At 41.9% G+C, this 20,323-nt stretch overlaps 1 protein-coding gene across 1 annotated transcript in view; it reads left to right on the forward strand.

Annotated features, from left to right (window-relative positions):
* CFAP46 (cilia and flagella associated protein 46) overlaps positions 1–20,323 on the forward strand; it is a 66,738-nt gene that overhangs the window by 25,848 nt on the left and 20,567 nt on the right. Inside the window, exons 23-37 of the mRNA XM_054382303.1 lie at positions 638–769; positions 3,341–3,506; positions 4,326–4,410; positions 4,522–4,660; positions 5,967–6,150; positions 6,590–6,749; positions 7,396–7,586; positions 8,902–9,012; positions 9,352–9,519; positions 9,919–10,067; positions 11,309–11,407; positions 11,767–11,896; positions 12,798–12,944; positions 14,136–14,336; positions 14,564–14,670. Coding sequence (XP_054238278.1) covers positions 638–769; positions 3,341–3,506; positions 4,326–4,410; positions 4,522–4,660; positions 5,967–6,150; positions 6,590–6,749; positions 7,396–7,586; positions 8,902–9,012; positions 9,352–9,519; positions 9,919–10,067; positions 11,309–11,407; positions 11,767–11,896; positions 12,798–12,944; positions 14,136–14,336; positions 14,564–14,670 — 2,169 coding nt within the window. The remainder of the gene's footprint in view (positions 1–637; positions 770–3,340; positions 3,507–4,325; positions 4,411–4,521; positions 4,661–5,966; positions 6,151–6,589; positions 6,750–7,395; positions 7,587–8,901; positions 9,013–9,351; positions 9,520–9,918; positions 10,068–11,308; positions 11,408–11,766; positions 11,897–12,797; positions 12,945–14,135; positions 14,337–14,563; positions 14,671–20,323) is intronic.

Raw genomic sequence — 20,323 nt, forward strand, 5'->3', positions numbered from 1 at the left:
CTTGTTTTTGCGCTGTGGCGCACTGGTGTCCTCTGGTGGACACAAGACGTAACTGCAGCAGAGTGTTCACAAGGTAGGAACGAGGCCGACTGGAATGTTTACAGTCCTGTTTGTAGCTGCACGTTGTAACTAGGAAACTAAACAAACACCTTGCAAAGTGTATTACTTCTTTTCTTACAACATCGCTGTTAACAAAAGATATCAAATTCATTTATTTATTTTTAACTGATTAACTGCTGGGACTGAAATATACATTCTTTTCTTTTAAAAATAGTAGAACATGAACCAAATCAATTTCTCCACAGCCCTGTGCATACCTTACCAATCATAAATGAGACCAATTCCAAAAGAAAGTTTCAAAAAACTCCAAATGTGTTTTCTCCCCTTGCTAAATGTAGATGATTTTAAAAAAAATCCAATTCATTGTTGTTTTCATTAGAGCTGTTGAAAAGATACTGCATTTCTGATATATTTTCACAATACTCCATTTTTTTTATATTTTCTGATGTAAAAAGTCAGAAGAAGCATTTGTACCTTCTGAAGCTATTAAATAACAACTTGAAAGTGTCATTGCTAGGAACTGTCATGATCTTGGACTGCAAGTCTAGCACTTCTTGAACTATTTGCCTTTATTCAGGCCTGGAAACACGGCAAGACAAGAAATGTTAAGCATCGCTGCCTGTATACAAGGAAAGAGTATAATGGAAAATTCCTCTGGAAGAAAACATGTGTGTGTGGAAGCATCAGAAGCCTTTGTCCAGAGTGCCAGGTATGTTTTATTTTAGGAGAGGACTAACATAAAACAGACCTAAAATTTGATTTACAGATTTGGAGGATCAATTTATTCTCTCCCAAGACTGATACTAACTAAGGATTTGACAGATTTTTACACCTGAGTAGATTTATCAAGTATTTTCGACATAGCTGATCTTGTAATGTTGTAGGATCATAAGAAAATCTGGTTGGAAGGAACTTCAAAAGGACTCTAGTCCGAACTTCAAAAGGACTCTACTCCAAACTTCTTCTCAGACTAGGGCCAGCTGAGGGCTTTATCCAGTCTGGTCTTGAAAACCTCCATGAATGGAGGCTGCACAACTCTGTGAGTAACCTGCTTCACTGCTTGACTGTACTCATGGGGAAAATGCTTCTGCTTATACCCACTCTGAACCTTTCTTATTTCAACTTACACGTGTTGTTACATGTGCTTCCGTTCACTGTGAAAATCCTGGCGACTGCTTCTCAGTAACTTTGCTAGGTTATTAAGAAACTTCCCACCCTCAACCCTCCCAAAGCAAGCTCTTCTCCAACTGAACTAACTCTGTACTCTCAGACTCTCTTCTTAAGGCAAGTGCTCCAGTGCCTGGATCATCTTGGTGGTCTTCCACCGAGCTTGTTGCAGTTCATCCATGTGCAGCAGGTGTTGGGTGGCCTGGATGCCACAGTGTTGGGTGGTGAAACTGAATGGTGTTGTCTCAGTGTGGAGTGCTGACTAGATATCAATTCTAGGCAATCATTTGATAATCAATGATATCAAATGATATCAATTCCCTTGATCTATTGTCAGTTCCTGTTTACAGAGCCCAGGATGTGCTTGGCTGTTCTTGCCACTGATTGCTTGCTATCCACCAAGATCTCCAGGTCCTTTTCTCTGGACCTGCTCATCAGGCACCCAGTCCTCAGCCTCTGCTGTTGTAGAGCATTGTATTAGTATTGTGAACTGTGTGTCAGGAACCCAAAGTGGAAAGATTGCTTTAAAAAATAAATAGGCAGGAGAAGGTGCTGAAGGCATGAATTCAGTAGGAATGCTTTGCTCTTTGGAGGAACAAGTGAACGAGCGGCAGCAGGCAACTAGAGCTCTAAGCAGATGGAGATGTGGTGGCTCCATCTGTAACTGTAAAATGTTGGATAGTGGTGAGTGGGGTTAGACTAGTGTGGCAGTTTAGGCTGGGTGCCCCCTGCCACGGCCGCATGAGATACACCTCTGGTGTCCTGGGTGCCCACCCACAGGGGTGGACACAGGAAATGACGTATTTCTACCCATAAGTCCTGCGCCCTATAAAGCCATCTGCAGAGTCATTCTCTTCCTCTTTCTTCCCTCTCTGCTCCCCTGGGAGATGTCCTCTCTTATCGGGTAATGCCGGGGGAGTATCCTCAAGGCCTCTTAGGCCTGTCTAGGCCTAATGCCAGGAGGAGAATGGAGCGGGGGGCAGTCTCAGACCTGGCCAGCCTGAGACTTGCCTAGCAGCGGGAGGGGGAAGAAAGAGCCCTGGGGGTTTGGGTTTACCCTCAGGTGGGAAGAAGGGAAGGATTGGGAAGCCTCTGGGAATTCTGTGAGGGGTTCTGTACACTTTGGGATACTCTTTGTCACTATGCTTTGTAGTTTGTAGTTCTCTGTAGCTTCACCAATTGCTTTTCCGTTTAAACTTTCCATCACTCTCCAATCCGTTTGTGTGAGTCTCATTCTTTTGTCCCTTTCGGGTCAAGAGACAATCTGTCTGGCCCCAAACCAGCACAACTATCTGTGTAACAGAGCTGTAAGAGGATGTTGTGTTGGGGATGAAGCTGTCTGTCTTTTGTGACAAGCACTGTTTCAGGGAGGACTGAGCATGTATCTATAAATATAGCTCCAGATACTCTGAAAGGGAGACAAGTGGTGAGCAAAAATCTAGGATGCAATAAGGCCAGTTAAGACATAAGCATATAGACTCTAAAAATCATTAAACTGGAGGAAAGTGACAAAGATCACCATACAAAACCTGCTTTTCTGAAAACAGTGAAACTGTTCTTTGGGATAACACCAATCCCTAATTCTGAACTGAACACTAAGGCTTTTGCTCACTCACATGAAGACTGTGTGGTGTCACAACCCAGATCATGGTCAGAGGTAACATCTGCATGGAATATGCCTGAACCAGTCTTAGTGCAGAGGCATGTGTTAAACCAGGACTGTGCTTTGCAAAATCTGTAGCATTTTAATAATTATGTTCTGTTGGTATTCTCAGAATGAGATATTAGTATAACAGGAAGCCAAAATGTTGATTATTCCAATGAGTAGACCTCAGGTAGATATCTACTATTTTTTTAATGAAGGCTCTTGAGCTCTATTTCCACAGCAATAGCGTAAAACCACCAATATGGTTCTTGTTTGTTGCTGCTTCTGCTGAATACGTGAAGGTATTTTATATATGAAGATGGACAATAAATTTGGTATGATGCTCATGCTGAGATTGTGTGTGAAGGTGGTGATCAGGTGAACCTACATGTTTGGGGAAGTAAAATCCCTCATTTTGGCTAAAGTACGATTGTTCTCCTTCATTAAGTTGTACTTCACTTTCTGCAGGTTTGCAGGAAAAGCTGGAAGTTATCCCCTTGTAATGTTTGCAGCCAGACACTTTTGGAATACATGTTTGCCCTTATTAGGATCTCCTCAAGACAGAGGGCAGTTTAAAGAACCCACTGAAATATTTCTTAAGAATATAATCAAAGCAGAATCTAAAAATAAACAGGTAAGAATACCTAGTAGGTATTGTTAATTGTGCTTGGCTGAGGGATTGGTATTGTTGATAAAGTTTGGTTTGTTCTGAAGCTCTGGGTGCATACTTCAAGGTGCCTTTGCTATGAGGATAAAGTGACTTTTTTGTCATAAGCACATACAGAGTTTCTTGCCTGCATTCTTCTGGTGGTTCTTCTGGTCTTAGGTGATCGCACAACTTGCAAGAGTTCTCTTCAAAATACCTTGCTGTCTGAAAGGCTGTAGCGTTTCATTTTGTGAAGCTTGCAAAAGGGAGTGTTCAGAAAATAAAGGAAAAGACCCGTCACTTAGGAAAGCATGACAGTAGATCTTAAAACACAAACTCAGAAGGAAAGTGTAACTGAATTCAGATTCCCCACATCTGCAGATTCAAATTCCTCTTCTACTTGCAAAAAGGAATTTTCATCTTGCAGACAAGAATTTTTGCTTTGCGTATCTTCAGTTTGGTAACAAATGATTTAGTGCTTTGGCAGTAGGAAGGAATTAGAATCCAACCAGGGATGAAATGAGATGCTCGTGGTTTGTGAACAGCATGTGCAACCTGGAAAGGTCATCCCTTTGCAATCATGTAGGTGATGAATATTGAATGTTGCTGAGTCAGGTTATTGCTGTGCTGGGTTTGTATCACAGCACTGGAGGTGGCTGTGGTTCTCATCTCCTGCAGAAGTGGTTATTTAAGCAGCAGGTTAACAGTTGGTACTGCTTTACAAGTGACACAGAAGTGCAGTAACACTTAAAGACAGGTATTAACTGAAAAATAAAAGGCTTTTTATTCTCTTTTTTGTCTTTTTAGGAGAAGAAAGAGTTGTTGCCTTTGCATCAGTGGATTACAAAGGATTTTCAAAGTATTGGATTATCAGTTGGATGCTTTCTCCCAGGCATGTTCTTCCTTCTTTTATCTGATCATGACAAAACCCCAACCATTATTTTGTAATAATATGGTTCTAAATTTGCAGTATACCAATAAATCATTTGAATACACTTCACAGGTGCTGAGGAAGATCTGACATTAAGAACCTCCTTATATGGGTTATTATTCCACATCTATGCTGATCAAGCTGACTGGGAGACTGCACTGAAAGTCCTGGATGAAGCTATTCAAGTTTTGCCTCAGACAAGACACAGGCTGTAGGTTCTTTGGTTTGTAGCAGAAAACCACATTGTGTCTGTTTCATGAGAAAGATGTAGGTCGGCAGTGCCTCTTACCATCAATTTGTTCAGTTCTTAGAAAACTTGTGTAGGATCTTACTTTTCCAAGAAAATAGGTGCATGAAACGTTCACCATCTTCATCAATGACATTGATGAGGGGACAGCGTCTGCTCAGCAAGTTTGCTGATGACACCAAACTGGGAGGCTTGGCTGATAATAGCTGCAGGCTATGTGGCCATCCAGCGAGACTTGGACAGACTGAGAGCTGGTCACAGAGGGACCAAATGAGGTTCAACAAGGACAAGTGCAGAGTCCTGCATCTGGGGAGGAATAATAAACTGCACCAGTACAGGTTGGGAGGTGATCTGCTGGAGAGGGACCTGGGAGTCCTGGTGGATTACAAGTGCTGCATGGGACAGCAATGTGCCCTTGTAGCCAAGAAGGGCTGAGGTGTATGAAGAAGAGTGTGTCCAGCAGATCCAGGGAGGTTCTCCTCCCCCTCTACTCTGCCCTGGTGAGACCTCATCTTCAGTGGTGCGTTCAGTTTTGGGCTCCCCAGTTTAGGAGGCGCAGGGACCTGCTGGAGAAGGTCCAGCGGAGGGCTATGCGGATGATTAGGGGACTGGAGCACTGCCTGGTGAGGAGAGGCTGGGGGACCTGAGGCTTTTTATTCTGGAAAAGAGAAGACTTAGAGGGGATTTAATACATGTTTATAAATATCTGAGGGCTGGGGGTCAGGAGGGAGGGGACAGGCTCTGCTCACTTGTTCGCTGTGATAGGACAAGGAGCAATGGATGTAAGCTGCAGCACAGGAGGCTCCACCTCAACACAAGGAGGAACTTCTTTACTGTAAGGGTCACAGACCACTGGAACAGGCTGCCCAGAGAGGTTGTGAAGTCTCCTTCTCTGGAGACTTTTGAGGCCTGTCTGAATGCATTCCTCTGCAACCTGAGCTAGATTGTATGGTCCTGCTCTGGCAGGGGGGGTGGACTTGATGATCTTTTTGGGTCCCTTCCAACCCCTGACATGCTGTGATCCTGTGATGCTGTGACTGTAGAGCAGAAGCTTTACTTTTCCTAGCTGTAAACCCATTTTTGTTAAATGAAAACAAATTCTCTAGGTTATTGTTTACATAGTCTTATCCAAGTTCAAAGATATGTGCCCTGTTACATCCCTTTGTAAATTTTACTATAGTGATGCAAACTTGAGTATCTATTCTAATCACGAAAGTTGTCTTTACAGGTACAGATACAAGTAACTTGCAATTTGTATGGTCTTTTCTAGCCTGATTTTTAAGCATAGAGTTACAGTGAAGGCAAGACTGGGATGCACTCTTACAATGGACATTGAGAAACTGAGAGATGAAAGTGAAGATTATTTGTCACAAATGTGGCGTCACCTGGTGACAGTCTCCAGCAGTACTGTTGGACAGTTAAGCTGTTTCCAAAATGCCATCACTGCTGTACAGGTTTGTCAGGTTTCACCACACATTCCAATGCTGATAGAATTAAAGCTTCTCAGGTGACTCAAGGGCTTGCAAATTCTGCAGAGTTTAGAATGGAACTGGCAGGAAGGCACTGTACACTGGCCCTTATTTTTTATAACTTTGAAATTGCTCTTCAGCAGCAAAATTTGGTGTGGCTGGATTTAGTATCCGGTAAAAGTTCAGCTGTGTCCTGCCAAAGAAAAATGTTTAAAAGTAGCCAGCTGCAAGAAGTTTTGCTAAAGCAAAGAATTAACTGGTAGAGTCTTCTGTTTAGCATAACTGATTGTGTGATGCCTATAAAACTGCTTACTGTCAAATTATTCTTTCTTACTTCTGTTAAGACTATATTGGACTTCTGAATATAATCTTGATGGTTTATCTCACCAAATATAGATTCACTCTTCCTTTATTATGTTTATAGAAACAAGAAAACGAATGGCAGAAAGTTGATTACCTGATGGAATTCGCTCAGTGGTTATATTGCAACCAGTTTCCCCTCAGTGATGTCATTAAACCTCTGGACTGGGTGGTAGATCTCTTGCTACATATGAAATTTTCTGTGCCATCCTCACAAGGAGAAGGTATGTAAAAGGTGCATACCCTTCAGAGGAATTTCTCAGCAGCATCTTTCAGGGACATTCTTAATTTACTGCTTGGTTACCACAAGTAACCAAGGACTGGCTCCAGCTTGGCTGTGTTATCTCCAACGCTCTCTGTCATTTGTTCTGTGTGAGCTTGAGTACATCTGTGAATGCTGTGTCCCACCATGGGGACCAGCTCTCAGGCTTTTGTTACAGTAAAGTACAGCTCCTGTCCTACCTAGGGATTCCTGAGTTGTGAGATGCTGCCTCACCCTTTAGACATTGGTAAGCACTGATGAGATCCCATTAACCACACTGGTAAGTGCCCATTTCTGTTTCCAAAGTGAGTGCTGACCAGCTGGGCTACTCTTGGTTTGGAAATGGTCTTTGGTCACTGTGGAAACCACTGCATTAGGATCAAGAGGACTTTTCTAGTTTGATTACAACACTACTTAAGTGAGTGAGATTAGACTATCTTTCCTGCAGATTGATTTCAATAAGATATAGTTAAAGTGTGCATAAATATTTTCATTTTCAAATAATGAAGTTAAAATTTTGAATGCATGTTTAAAATATTCTCACTGCAAGCATATTGCTGTGGTTTTTTTAACAGAAAAAAGTAATGTACTGAATTTTTTAACTACAGAACACTTGAGGGTAGACCCTGGATCAAACGATGCCATGCCCCAAATGAATTTGGAAGATTTGAGCAATATTAAACAATTGGAAGCTTTGTTTCGAGCACAGACATTAATGGCTTTAATTTCTGGCTGTAGTTCCCTTTCTCATCAGCAGCACTGTTTGATGGCCTATGCCTGTATCCTCCAGATCTGGCAGGTGAGGTGGTGTGAGACAGGCTGTGTTGTGGTGTTGTGTCATGGTATCTTGCATTGTCTTGCATCATGTTGGATTACATTGCATTAGGGCAATGGAATTCATGGTGTCTTGGAATTAGGGGGGCAGGTTTCTGGTATAGCTGGTGTGTAAGGATTAAACAAGAAAATTTTCAGGAAAAGGGAGAAGAGATGTTATGGGTAGAAGCAGTGGCATGTTGTTTCTCTGGATTGTGTTCATATGTTTTGTGCAAAAGGTTCTAAAATGTTTGGTCTTAATTTGTTAAAGAGTCTTAGAAGTAGCAGAACTCATACTGAAAACTTGTGGCAGTTCTGAGGTTCAGTTAGAGGGGCTGGAAGGAATTGTGTGACATTTAAATGCAATTGATCAGTTTGTGAAGTTTAGCGAAACAGGGTAGACAGGCAGTGCTCAGTGATTATTATTCTCCAACCACACTTTCATTGTTACAGCATTTTGAATCAAACAAATCTTTGATTTCTCAAGTAAGAGTTATGCAGCTGTCAGTGCCATCTGTAGGACAATGATAGTCAATCTAAGAACTCATATTTACAGCTGAACAAGAATAACAACCATGTGGCATTAAAGGACTGAAAGCACTACAGGGCAGCGTAACCTTTTTCTAGAGTACAAAGTGAAGCAGACCTGAGTGCAGATGTCAGTTCCTAAAACAGGCTCTCAAGTGCTAGGACTTCAATAATTCAGCAGACGATGCCAAAATGTTCTCTGAACACCTGAATAATCCAAGCCAAGGCAGCTGCCTCTGACTTTTTAAATCCAAAATTCTCACTAATTGTGCAGCATCCAGGATTATATTTATTCATATTTTTTATTCTACTCTTGATTCCCCTGAGAAAAATAGTTCATCTTCTCATTTCTTTTATGTAACATTCACTAGTAGCAGTATAGAAGACTAATCCAGAGGAAGAACAGTGGCTCTGCAGTCTTGTGGATGACTCTGCCATGGAAACCATCCCTTACAGAAGACTGAGTGATCCAGAGTAGTGGTTAAGAAAAGGAATTGAATTTTCAACCATACAGGTTAAAAAAGTAGCAGTAGTATTTATCACAGGGAAGATGTCATCATTTGACAGTTCAGCTGATGAATTGCATTGTCATGATCCTCCTCAATGCTTGCCAAATAATGTGAGCATCTAGGAGTCTCTGAAATATTGGTTTTCTGAAGAAATCTCTCACGTCACAATATGTAACACTTGTTACTAGCTGTAGATGGTGGCTTGCTGTAATTAACATTGCTATTGAGTACTAACAGTAATTGACTAATTATTTGATTGTCTAGGTATCACTGTCAGCATCAGGACCTATTGCAAAGTCTTCACGACTTACAGCTCCTCAGAAGGCACAATCAATAAATGCTCCTAAAAAAAAGGACAAAAAGAAAGAGCAGCAAGTAAGAGCCCTTTCTTGTGGTGCTCAGTCACCTCTGAGAGATGGTTCCCTGGGATCCTCTGTGAAATAGTTCAGATGCTTTCCTGTAAAGACTGCCATAACCTGAAAGAGTTTCTCTGAGTCTGCCACTCTTGATGGCATGGGCCTGACAGGTCATCAATGCACAGATACTTTTCCTTTGTCAAAATACTGCTGTTTTGTGAAACAAATAGCCTGCAGGTTGTGACAGCCAACAGCCCCACAGACACAGCCTGCAGGTCACAACAGCCCCACCAAACCTCAGAGGTGCTGAGCAGGTGCTTTTTGTGGAAGATCTTAGCTCAGTGTTCTGTTATCCTAGGTTGAAGTGTCAGTTGTGACAGAGAAGCTGAAAGGGAAAGGATCAGTGGATACCTTGCCAGCTAACGTGGAGGAATGGGCTCATTATGACTGTCCCAAGGAAATCAGAGACACTTTTAAAGAGAAAACAAACAGCTGTGGAATTAACTGGGACAATTTCCCAAAGCCTGTAAGTACAATCCTCAAAATTCTGGAGCATTTATTATCTAGGAAAATAATTAGTAGCAGAGAACTATATTGCAGTTTTGGTTTTCTGTCTGTGCAATAAAAAGCTGTCAGAAGTATTTCCTTGTCATAGTCTTCATTAATACCTCAAGAAGTGCTGGTCTGTCTTTGTATTCTGAAGTGAGTTTAACATACAGGATTAATTTACTGGCTTGCTCTGTGTACCCAGCTGCTTTTTCAGCTGGAAAGTTTGTTGGGTTTTGTTTGGTTGGTTGGTTTTGTGTTGTTTTTTGTTTGTTTGATTTTGTTTTAGTGATGTTTGGAACTGAAGATATTAATTTAAAATTTATTCTCTGCAAAATTATGTTTATACTGACTGTATTGAAAATAAAATTCTTTTCAGATTTGCACTTTGTATTTTATGGACCTTTTATCTAAAGAGCTACAGAAGATTTTTTGCCCCCACTTGATTCTTCCCATCTTTCAGCTAGCTGAAGTTATTGCTAATGAAGTTGTGGGATGCAGAAGTTTGTCTGATCTCTATCACCTTCGGTTTGTATCCTTTATTTTCAATAGAAGAGAAGTTGGAGCGGACTATCTGTTCACTAAAATGTAACAAGACTTTCTGTGACTTACTGTTTCCTATTGGCAATGATTATTTTTTCTTTCCTATTTTATGCATTTTAATAGCATTTTCATTAATTGGTTTGCTGTGGAATTAAAGCCACCAAGTTTCTCTGTTAACTGAACATGATCTCCACAAGGAAAGGCATACAAGACTGAACTCAAGCCTTGTTCATGTGAATAATTTTTGAAATGCTTTTTGTCACTTAACTGAAAAAGCAAATCTCTATAAAGGTATTAGCTCTTTGGTGTTCAAGAGGCAGAGTTCCATCTTGCATCAGAAATAGTCTTTAGCTTAAGAACCTGATGAAGTACTCCAAGTCGGCACATTCTCTTCTGTAGAGCTGTGACTTTCTCTCATGCATTTTTGAAGTGTGTTGCATAATGTTTGCATAACAATGAGCAGTTATAAACAATAATTGTTGGCTTGATTTGCAGTAGTTTTTGAAATGCCACACATCTATTTTTATACTGCGTGAAACTGATCCCAGGTTGCAGAATAGATAATTACTGATGTATGCAAATGAATGTGTGCTCACCTGGATGGCCACTTGATTAGTGAGTTCCTGCATTACAAGACAGGTGTTGCTGTTGTTGACTCTGCAAGATTTGGGGTTATTTCATGTATTTTATTTGTATCAGTGACCTGATTTTTGTGTGTGATCAGACAGGTGTGCATGGGTACATTACCCTTTATGCAGTACCAAGGAGTAGCTCAGCACATACACACGGGTGGGATTTTTTGCACACCGCAGTGGGACCATGTTCTGAATAATTTGGTACTTTCACTGCATCATTTTTGCCACTGTGTTGTAGAGATGTGGCTTTGACGGAAGGGACTTCAAGGTCAGTTGGATAGGGCTTTGAGCAGCCTGCCTTAGTGAAGGGTGCCTGTGCCTGTGCAGGTGGTTTGGACTAGATGATCTTCAAAATAAAGCATCCAACTCAAATTGTTCTTGTTATCTCATAACCTCTATCAATGGGTAATTTCAACTAGCTTATTTCCCCTATTTCATTAAAAATTTTCCTTATTGAGAATATTAATCATGACACAGGAAGGGAGGATTGACTAACGTGGAGTGCAGGCTCTTTATGTGTAATGTGTTTGTTGGAAGCAGCATATGAATGATTCTGATTGTTTCTTAAACATTGATTCTTTTTATTCTTAGAATTGCCCTGATATGTTCAGACCTAAAACTGAGTCAGGCATCTTTGTATCATGAGAAAGCTGCTGGAGAAGCACACATTAGTGAATTGGAACAAGCAATGTAGGTATTTTCACTACAGAAGCTCTGTTTAGTTGAGAGCTTTACCCTACAGTTGATAAGTGGTTTTGGGGGGAATGACCAAAACAACAACAACAAAGCAACCAGCCAACAAAAAACACACACAGAAAAAAACCCCAAACCAACAAACAAACAAACAAACAAACAACCCCCAAACAAACCAGAAAAACAATCCCCATGATCTCTTAACACAGATTTGGTGTATCAGTTGTTACCTAAAATTCTGTGCCTCATTGTTTTATAACTTCCCACAGAGGGAGAAGGTTCCTTACACACTAACATTTCATGATGAAAAAATTGTAAAATATCCCTGAATGTGCTCTTTCTTTCCTATCATTTAGGTGTAGGCATGAGATTGCAATGAAAAAAGAAAAGAAAGCTCATACTAAGATGGAAGATGGAAAAACAGTTTCTGAAAATGCTCAGCTGAGTGATAGTAGGGATGAGAATATCCTTACTTCAAGTGAAAAGGTTTTTGTTTCTACTACAGTTTCTTTAATAACTCACTCATCACTTTTTATATACTTGTTTGGGTTTAAATATTTTTATACTTGAAAAATAAATGGACACAAAAGTCACTAAAACGCATCCTACTTAAATTCTGCTGACAGGCATCAGCTGGCAGTGAGCTGAGTTTGCCTGGCATATAATTTTTGTTGTGGGACAGCAAGAATAGAATCTGCATTCGTACACAGTAGAACTACTTTTTCTACAAATGGAGCTTGTGTCTAACGCAAAGCAACAGAAAAGATGGAGAAGCAAAAAAACCCCCAACCACTGTGTTTGTTCTTGGTCTTGGTTTTATCTTCTTCCTCTCTCCATTACATCACTGCATACTGTTTTGCTCCCTCTTACACATTGTTTTAAAGAGATGCCAATATTCAGCTGTGCTGTTCTGTCTCTTCTTTAGGGTGATAATTGCCTTACTGATATTCTCGAAGCTTACTTCCACTTTCCTCTTTATTGTGGGAGTTCTGTCCCTGTTTCCATCATATCATTCTGCTCTTTCTATATTTTTCCATTCTTGTGCATGTAAAAGATCTGCTTTCCTAATTACTAATCCCTCTTGAGTCACCTCTTTTAGCTCTTGCAAGTAGTTTCTTTGTTTAATTCTTTTAGTTACTACCAAGAATCAACTTCTTCACAAGAGTTACTGATCTTACAATACATACTTACTAATTCAATGCCTTTTGAAGATTGTGAAATCCAAATCTCACAGTAAATGTGTATGGCCTGTAATACAACGCTGAATTTCAAAGTTAAGGAAATAGTGCTGGACCGTGAAATGTATCAGGAATAGAATGTCATAGTTAATATTAATTTATATTCCTCTAGTTTAGTTTTTAAATTGATGAAGGTGTTTGTTTCTCAGGTTTTTGAGTTCAATATGATAGCAGGAAAAGGACTGAGTGCACTTTCTTTCCCTTACCTGTGGATAGAAAAGGCTGAAGTGCTGATCCAGCTGGGCTTGTATCAACAGGCAAGACTTCTGCTTTCAGAGGCCCATGGTGCAGCCCAGGTATGTCGAAAACATTAATAAAACCTGTCAGAAAATGTTCATTTTGATGCAGTCATTCCTAATCATCATCATCAAACTGCAAACCCAAACTTTCCCCTCTTTCCACCCCAAACCTGTGTTGAGTTTCAACACACATAAGGCATATATTTAAATATGTGGTACTTGAGTCCAACTATGGGAACTGTCTGGAGATTATTTCAGCTGTAGAGTAGTCTCAGCATCTTTGTCTGCTTTGCAGTGACCTTGGAAGACATGTGAATGTGAATTTTGTTATGGTTCTACTGCTAACTGTGTTTTGATAAGCAGCCATTGACACAGAAATTATGAGGTAGTTCTAGTAGAGCTGGAATAAGTGTATGTTCCACCAAACAAATCCACATCACCTCATTGTTACAAAGAACTTAATTTGTTCTTCCTACATCTGCTGTTCTTCGTTATTGGTCTCATCTTTGCTATATGAAACAGAATTACTGCAATAAATCCTTTACTTAAAAAAGTGTAATTATGCTGCTATTTATTCCACATCATAATTTTTCTTATGTAGGTAAAAACTACCTATGTGTTTTTGTCATGAGTCATGAACAGCTTGACTAATAGTACATGAACAATTTCAACTAATAATAAGTTTAAAGACATCAGTAATATGTGTCTTGTGATGTAGTATTGTACATTGAGAAAAGTTCAAAGGACATTGGGGAGGACAGTGGTTTTAATGATAAGATTTCTTACTAATACCCTGTATGTATGCTCTAGTATACTGTGTATGTGTCTCTTGGATACCTGAAGTACGTAGTTTGTAACTAGCATAAAGTAGCACTGTAGGTTTACTGGAGTGTCAGTATATCTAGATCTCAGATCACAAAAAACTGCCCTCACTGCATTTCTTCATCAGATACAAGTGACAGCAGATACTGACTGACTGATAGTAGAAAAAGGGCTTAGCAGACAAGGTTTGGCAGCACAAAGAAATACAGAGTATAGGGGAAGATTTCAAGTCCTTAATAGGAAGTTGTTTATGTTTTTGGAACAAAACAAAGTAATAAAAGGAGTAACTAAGGAATTGTACAGACAATTGAGGAAATATCCCCTTATTCCTGTGCCTGTGCAGAAGTTCAGTCTGAAACGTGAATAAAGTTAAATAGAAACAGCAGTAGTACATCTTTTGTATATAGGTCACACCTTTCTTCCTAGGAACTGGGGGCCCTTCATGATTTGTCAAGGTGCTTGTACTTACTTGCTGTATTGGCCAACCTGGAGAGAAACCACAGGCAAGCTAAAGTGTTCCTTGATAAAGCACAGCTTCTAGGAGGAAATGAGCAGTTTTGGTACAACAGTACTCTCAGTCTAATTGAAGCAGTTCTAGAGGGAGAGGAAGAAGGAAGACAGAGCATGGTAAGGAAGTTTGTTTGGTTTGGTGCTTCTTTTTTTTGCAGCAGTGGTGCCTCTCTGTTCACATTAATGTGTTCATTTTCCATATTTAATAAAGATTAGAACTTCCAGTATTAGCATGCATTTCCCTTACAAATATTTTAAATAGCTGTACAGATACTGTTTCTAGATCCTGAAAGGCATTACAGTATGTATGTATTTATTAAATGCCTTTCTGATGTCACCTGCAGGCTTGTGAGATACTGGAACACACTATAAGTGTGCTCAGATCTGCTTTAGTGAAGAGACCCAACAGGCAGTCGGAGTTGGGTTTTGTAATCGCATGCCTTGAAGCCAGGTAAGTGCTCAGCCTCTATTATGCAGCTGCAATGCAGATGCATGGTGGTTTTTACCATTGTGATGGTTTGAAACTGTCTTTTAAATTTTTCCTTGCAAAGTTCAGAACAGAGAAAGTGAAAGAGTGCAAATAAGTCACTATTGGGTGTAAGAAAGCAAAATACTGATTGTTCTAAACACTTCCATTGGATAGATAGAAATGTTTAAGAACTATTACCCAAAACAAAGTGGGGCACTCTGCACATTCTGTGTTCTGCAGTCGGGGCAGTTGCTGGGCTGTCTGGCTGCAGTTTCTTCTTCTCTTCTGGCTGAAGATAACACGTACTGACCTTGGCAGCTAAGTTAACAACTTTCTGCTTAACTAACTCTGCTTCTCTGTCCAGGGGGGTCTGGGGAGAAGCTCCTGGGAGAGAGAGGCCCCTTTGGGAGGGTCCCCTTGGGGGGAAGCAAAGGGAGATCGGTTGTGCTTTTCTGTTGATTGTATATATTTGTAAATGTTGTGAATTTTGTATATTTGTACATATTCATTGCATTTCATCATAGACTGTAGACTCTGCTTGTAAATACAGCCTTCATTTGCTTCCAGACTGGGCTAGCCCGGTTACTTGTTGGTGGTGGGGGAATTTCAGCTCACACCGACACACTTTTTATTTTTGGCACTCCAACTCGGGGCTTGATTGCTTGTATGATTTATTTCTGCTCAGATTAGGAAGAAAAATGAAGCTGTTTTGGATTCTGAGTCATTCTATTTCATCTATTATCGGTGCAATTGTCTACAGATGGGCCGTTTCCTGCATGATAGACAAGATTGTGAGATATGTGGCATATAAGTCATTACTTTGGGTTAAGAACAAGTTACTGAATGTTGGTGAATTCTGTTGTGGTCTTATTGGGCTAAGAAGATATGGTAACTCAACTATGAATCTGCTAGCAGACACATTTGAGTTTGTTACTCCTCTTACAACTACAGAGGTTCTTTGGTACCTTAGACATCTTGTGCTAATCTTAATTTTTTTGCTTCTTGGAATAATCATATGGTTACTGATAGCACTGTGTCAAGAAAGATATAAGGCTACTTGCTCTTCCAACTCTGCTGTGAATGTGAAAACCAAGCCAGTAAATTTTGTGGCCACTGTAAGCAGAAAGCATAAAGGAGCTGCAGGAGGAGATGCAGATGCTGCAGGAGATGGTGCAGATGGAGATGAGGGTCCTTCTACTCAGGGTCCCTCTGTTAAGAAAGATCCTTCTGGTGAGGAAGAGAGGGTTAGCCTTAAAACTCTGGCAGACCTCTTGAGACCCCATATGGATGATGGAGATGTAGGTCAGGATGTAGACCCTGGTAGATTAGCAACTGCTGGCAGAGCCTCTGAACTCAAGGAAATTCAACGGAGGATTACAATAGGATTATGGGGACAGCGACCTCAGGATGATGATGATGAGGATGATGAGGATGACATACAATCAGCTAATGCACCCAGACAGGAAATTAGACATGTGAGGAAGGATTACATCAGAGGAGATTATGAGCCAGTCCTGTCTTGGCTAGCCAGGTGTTTTGATATGGGAGCCCCAGCACTGGTGGTAGGCGACAAGTCGGCCTCTCAGTTGGGGATGCTCTCAAAGGATACAGGCATAGACAGGCATCTAGGCAAGTGCATTGGTAAAGTTTCTCTGTGGGCACACCTCCTACTGGCAGTCTCGCTGAGGTACCCCAGCAGAGATGATTTACCATGGAACCCTAAGCCTTGGACCACAATAGATGAGGGAATCAAGCATCTGAGAGAATTTGCTGTGAGAGAAATAATGTATGGAGATCATAAGACTCTGAATCCTGATGAAATTCCTGTTGGAACAGGCCTTGCCAAAAAGCTCATTAAGCTTGCTCCTCCTAATTATGCTACTATTCTGGCAAGCAGAATTGTGGCAAGAAATTATGGTGGAGTGCCTCCTACTGTTGGCCATTTCACTGACCAAATGAGGCAATTGGAGGATAGTCTTGCACGTACTTCTTTGGTTTCAGCCATTGAAACTTTGTCTGGAGAAATAAAGAATTGCATGAAAGAGATGAAGGAGGAATTTAAAACCTCCATATCCAACTTGATGAAGGGGGATGATTCTGATTCCTCTTCCTCCAGATGGATACAAGTTTCAGCTGTTAGGAACAGACGTGCTCCAAGAAGGCCATTCCAGAATAGGTCAAGCCAAAACAGACAGCAGAAGCAATCACGTGGCAGTATCTGGATAACTCTGCGTGATCAGTTTGGTGAGAACATGAACAGATGGGATGGTCAACCAACTTCTGATCTTTTCAAGAGGTTACGGGAGATGCAGAGTGGCAAATCCCGAGGTAGCAATACCAGGAGGGTAGCTGTCGCTTCCTCAGTTTCCCAGAACAACTCTTATAGCTCCAACAGTGATCCTAATTCTGATGCTGGACGTTGTGCCAGCTGTACATATGGAGGTAATCCCCATAATTAGGGGTGCCCTGCCTTCCGCCAGGGGAAGATAAGGGATAATGGAGATAACAGAATCTATTGGGATGTGTACATCCAGTGGCCTGGCACTTCAAAATTTCAGAAGTACAGGGCCTTGGTTGACACAGGAGCTCAGTGCACCATAATACCATCAAATTATCAAGGGGGTGTGGCAGTTTGGGCTGGGTGCCCCCTGCCACTGCTGCATGAGATACACCTCTGGTGTCCCAGGTACCCACCCACTAGGGGTGGACACAGGAAATGGCGTATTTCTACACATAAATCCTGCGCCCTATAAAGCCATCTGCAGAGTCATCCTCTTCCTCTTTCTTCCCTCTCTGCTCCCCTGGGAGATGTCCTCTCTTATCGGGTAATGCCGGGGGGGGGGGTATCTCAGGCCTCTTAGGCCTGTCTAGGCCTAATGCCAGGAGGAGAATGGAGGGGGGGGGCAGTCTCAGACCTGGCCAGCCGGAGACTTGCCTAGCAGTGGGGGGGGGGGGGGAAGGAAGAGCCCTGAGGGATTGGTTAGACCCTCAGGTGGGAGGAAGGGAGGATTGGGAAGCTTTTGGGAATTCTGTGAGGGGGTTCTGTATGCTTTAGGATGTTCTTTTCCACTATGCTTTGTAGTTTGTAGTTTTCTGTAGCTTCACCAATTTGCTTTTCCATTTAAACTTTTCCATCATTCTCCAATCCATTTGCGTGTGTCATTCTTTTGTCCCTTTCGGGGCAAGAGATGTTCTGGCTGGCCTCAAACCAGCACAGGGGGAGAATCTATAACTATTCAGGGAGTCACTGGTGGATCTCAAGAGTTGTTTAAGATAGAGGTTGATATAAGTTTAACTGGGAAGCAGTGGAAGAAACATACTATTGTAACAGGACCTAATGCACCTTGTATTTTGGGAATTGATTTTCTGAGAGAAGGGCATTTTAAAGACCCTAAGGGTTACAAATGGGCTTTTGGAATAGCAACTGTAGAAATTGATGGAGGAAAATTGAAGTTGTCCATTAGACCTGAGCTTTCAGATGAATCTGCAGTTGTGGGACAACATGTGATAGAGGATGTAAAGCTGCCGGTTGCTTCTCAAACTGTGCATCACAGACAATACAGAACCAACCGTGACTCTTTGGTGCCCATTCAAAACTTGATTCGTCAGCTGGAGAGTCAGAGAGTCATCAGCAAAACTCATTCACCTTTCAACAGTCCAATCTGGCCTGTGAGAAAGCAGAATGGAGAGTGGCATCTGACAGTTGATTTCCGTGCCTTGAATGAAGTAACTCCACCTATGAGTGCAGCTGTACCAGACATGATGGAACTCCAGTATGAGCTGGAATCCAAACAGGCCAAATGGTATGCTACCATAGACATTGCTAATGCTTTCTTCTCTATTCCCATAGCAGAGGAATGCAGGCCTCAGTTTGCTTTCACCTGGAGAGGCATTCAATACACATTCAATCATTTGCCCAAGGGGTGGATTCACAGTTCAACCATGTGCCATGCAGTGATCCATGATGCTTTGGAGAAAGGTGGAGCTCCAGAACACATTCAGTTTATCGATGACATCATCGTCTGGGGTGAGACTGCTGAAGAAGTCTTCGAGAAAGGTAACAAAATCATTGACATTCTCTTGCAAGCCTGTTTCGCTATCAAGCAAGACAAGGTGAAAGGACCTGCCAGAGAAATCCAGTTTCTGGGAGTGCGGTGGCAAGATGGTTGCCGTCACATCCCAATGGATGTGATAAACAGAGTCTCCACCATGGCAAATCCCATCAACAAGAAAGAAACTCTGCGTTTCTTAGGCATAGTGGGATTTTGGAGACTGCACATTCCTGGATACAGTCAGATTGTGAAACCTCTATATGATGTGACTCGAAAGAGAAACAGTTTCCAATGGGGTCCTGAGCAACAAGCAGCCTTTGACCAGATCAAGCGAGAGGTAGTCCAAGCGATGGGTCTGGGACCTGTCCGAACTGGTCCAGACATGAAGAACATTCTGTACACGGCCACGAGTGACAATGGCCCAACCTGGTGCTTATGGCAAAGAGCTCCAGGTGAGACACGAGGACGTCCTCTGGGTTTCTGGGGTCATGGCTACAGAGGCTCAGAGGCAAACTACACTCCAACAGAGAAAGAGATTTTAGCTGCTTATGAAGGAGTGAAAGCTGCTTCTGAAGTGATCGGAACTGAGTCACAACTTCTTCTAGCTCCTAGATTGCCAGTTCTGAATTGGATGTTCAAATGCAAAGGTTCTTTACCACATCATGCAACAGATGCTACCTGGTCTAAGTGGATGGCTCTGATAACACAGAGAGCTCGAATGGGAAATCTCGAAAGGCGTGGTTTGGTGGAGGTGATCACAAACTGGCCAGAAGGCACAAGCTGTGCAAAACCTCCAGAGGAGAGAGCAACTCGTGCTGAGGAAGCTCCTCCTTACAGTGATCTGTCTGATGATGAAAAGATATATGCTTTGTTCACAGACGGTTCCTGTCGTCTGGTTGGGAACAAGTGGAGATGGAAATCTGCAGTGTGGAGCCCAATGCGCAGAGTTGCAGAAGCGAGAGATAGAGAAGGAGAATCCAGTCAATTTGCAGAGGTAAAAGCTGTCCAGCTAGCTCTTAATGTAGCTGAACGTGAGAGATGGCCAAAGCTTTATCTCTACACCGACTCATGGATGGTAGCCAATGCCTTGTGGGGTTGGCTGAAAGACTGGAAGAAGAATGGCTGGCAGAGGAAAGGAAAGCTTATCTGGGCTGCAGATCTGTGGCAAGACATTGCTGCTCGCATTGAGAGAATCCCAGTGAAAGTGAGACACATCGATGCTCACATTCCTAAGAGCAAAGCTACTGAAGAACAACAACACAACCATCAGGCAGATCTAGCTGCAAGAGTTTCCCAGTGGACACAAACTCTGATCCTGATCCTGATCTTGCCTGGAAACACCGAGGTGAGCTGTTCTTAGCTCGGTGGGCCCATGACTCGTCAGGACATCAAGGCAGAGATGCAACCTACCGATGGGCTCGTGACAGATCCATTGACATTTCCATGGATGCTATCACACAAGTCATCCATGACTGTGACATTTGTGCTGCTATTAAGCAGGCAAAGCGGATCAAGCCCTTGTGGTACGGTGACCGATGGTCCAAGTACAAGTATGGTGAAGCCTGGCAGATTGACTACATCAC

Source organism: Indicator indicator, chromosome 7 (genome assembly GCF_027791375.1).
Source record: "Indicator indicator isolate 239-I01 chromosome 7, UM_Iind_1.1, whole genome shotgun sequence".
Lineage (NCBI taxonomy): Eukaryota > Metazoa > Chordata > Aves > Piciformes > Indicatoridae > Indicator > Indicator indicator.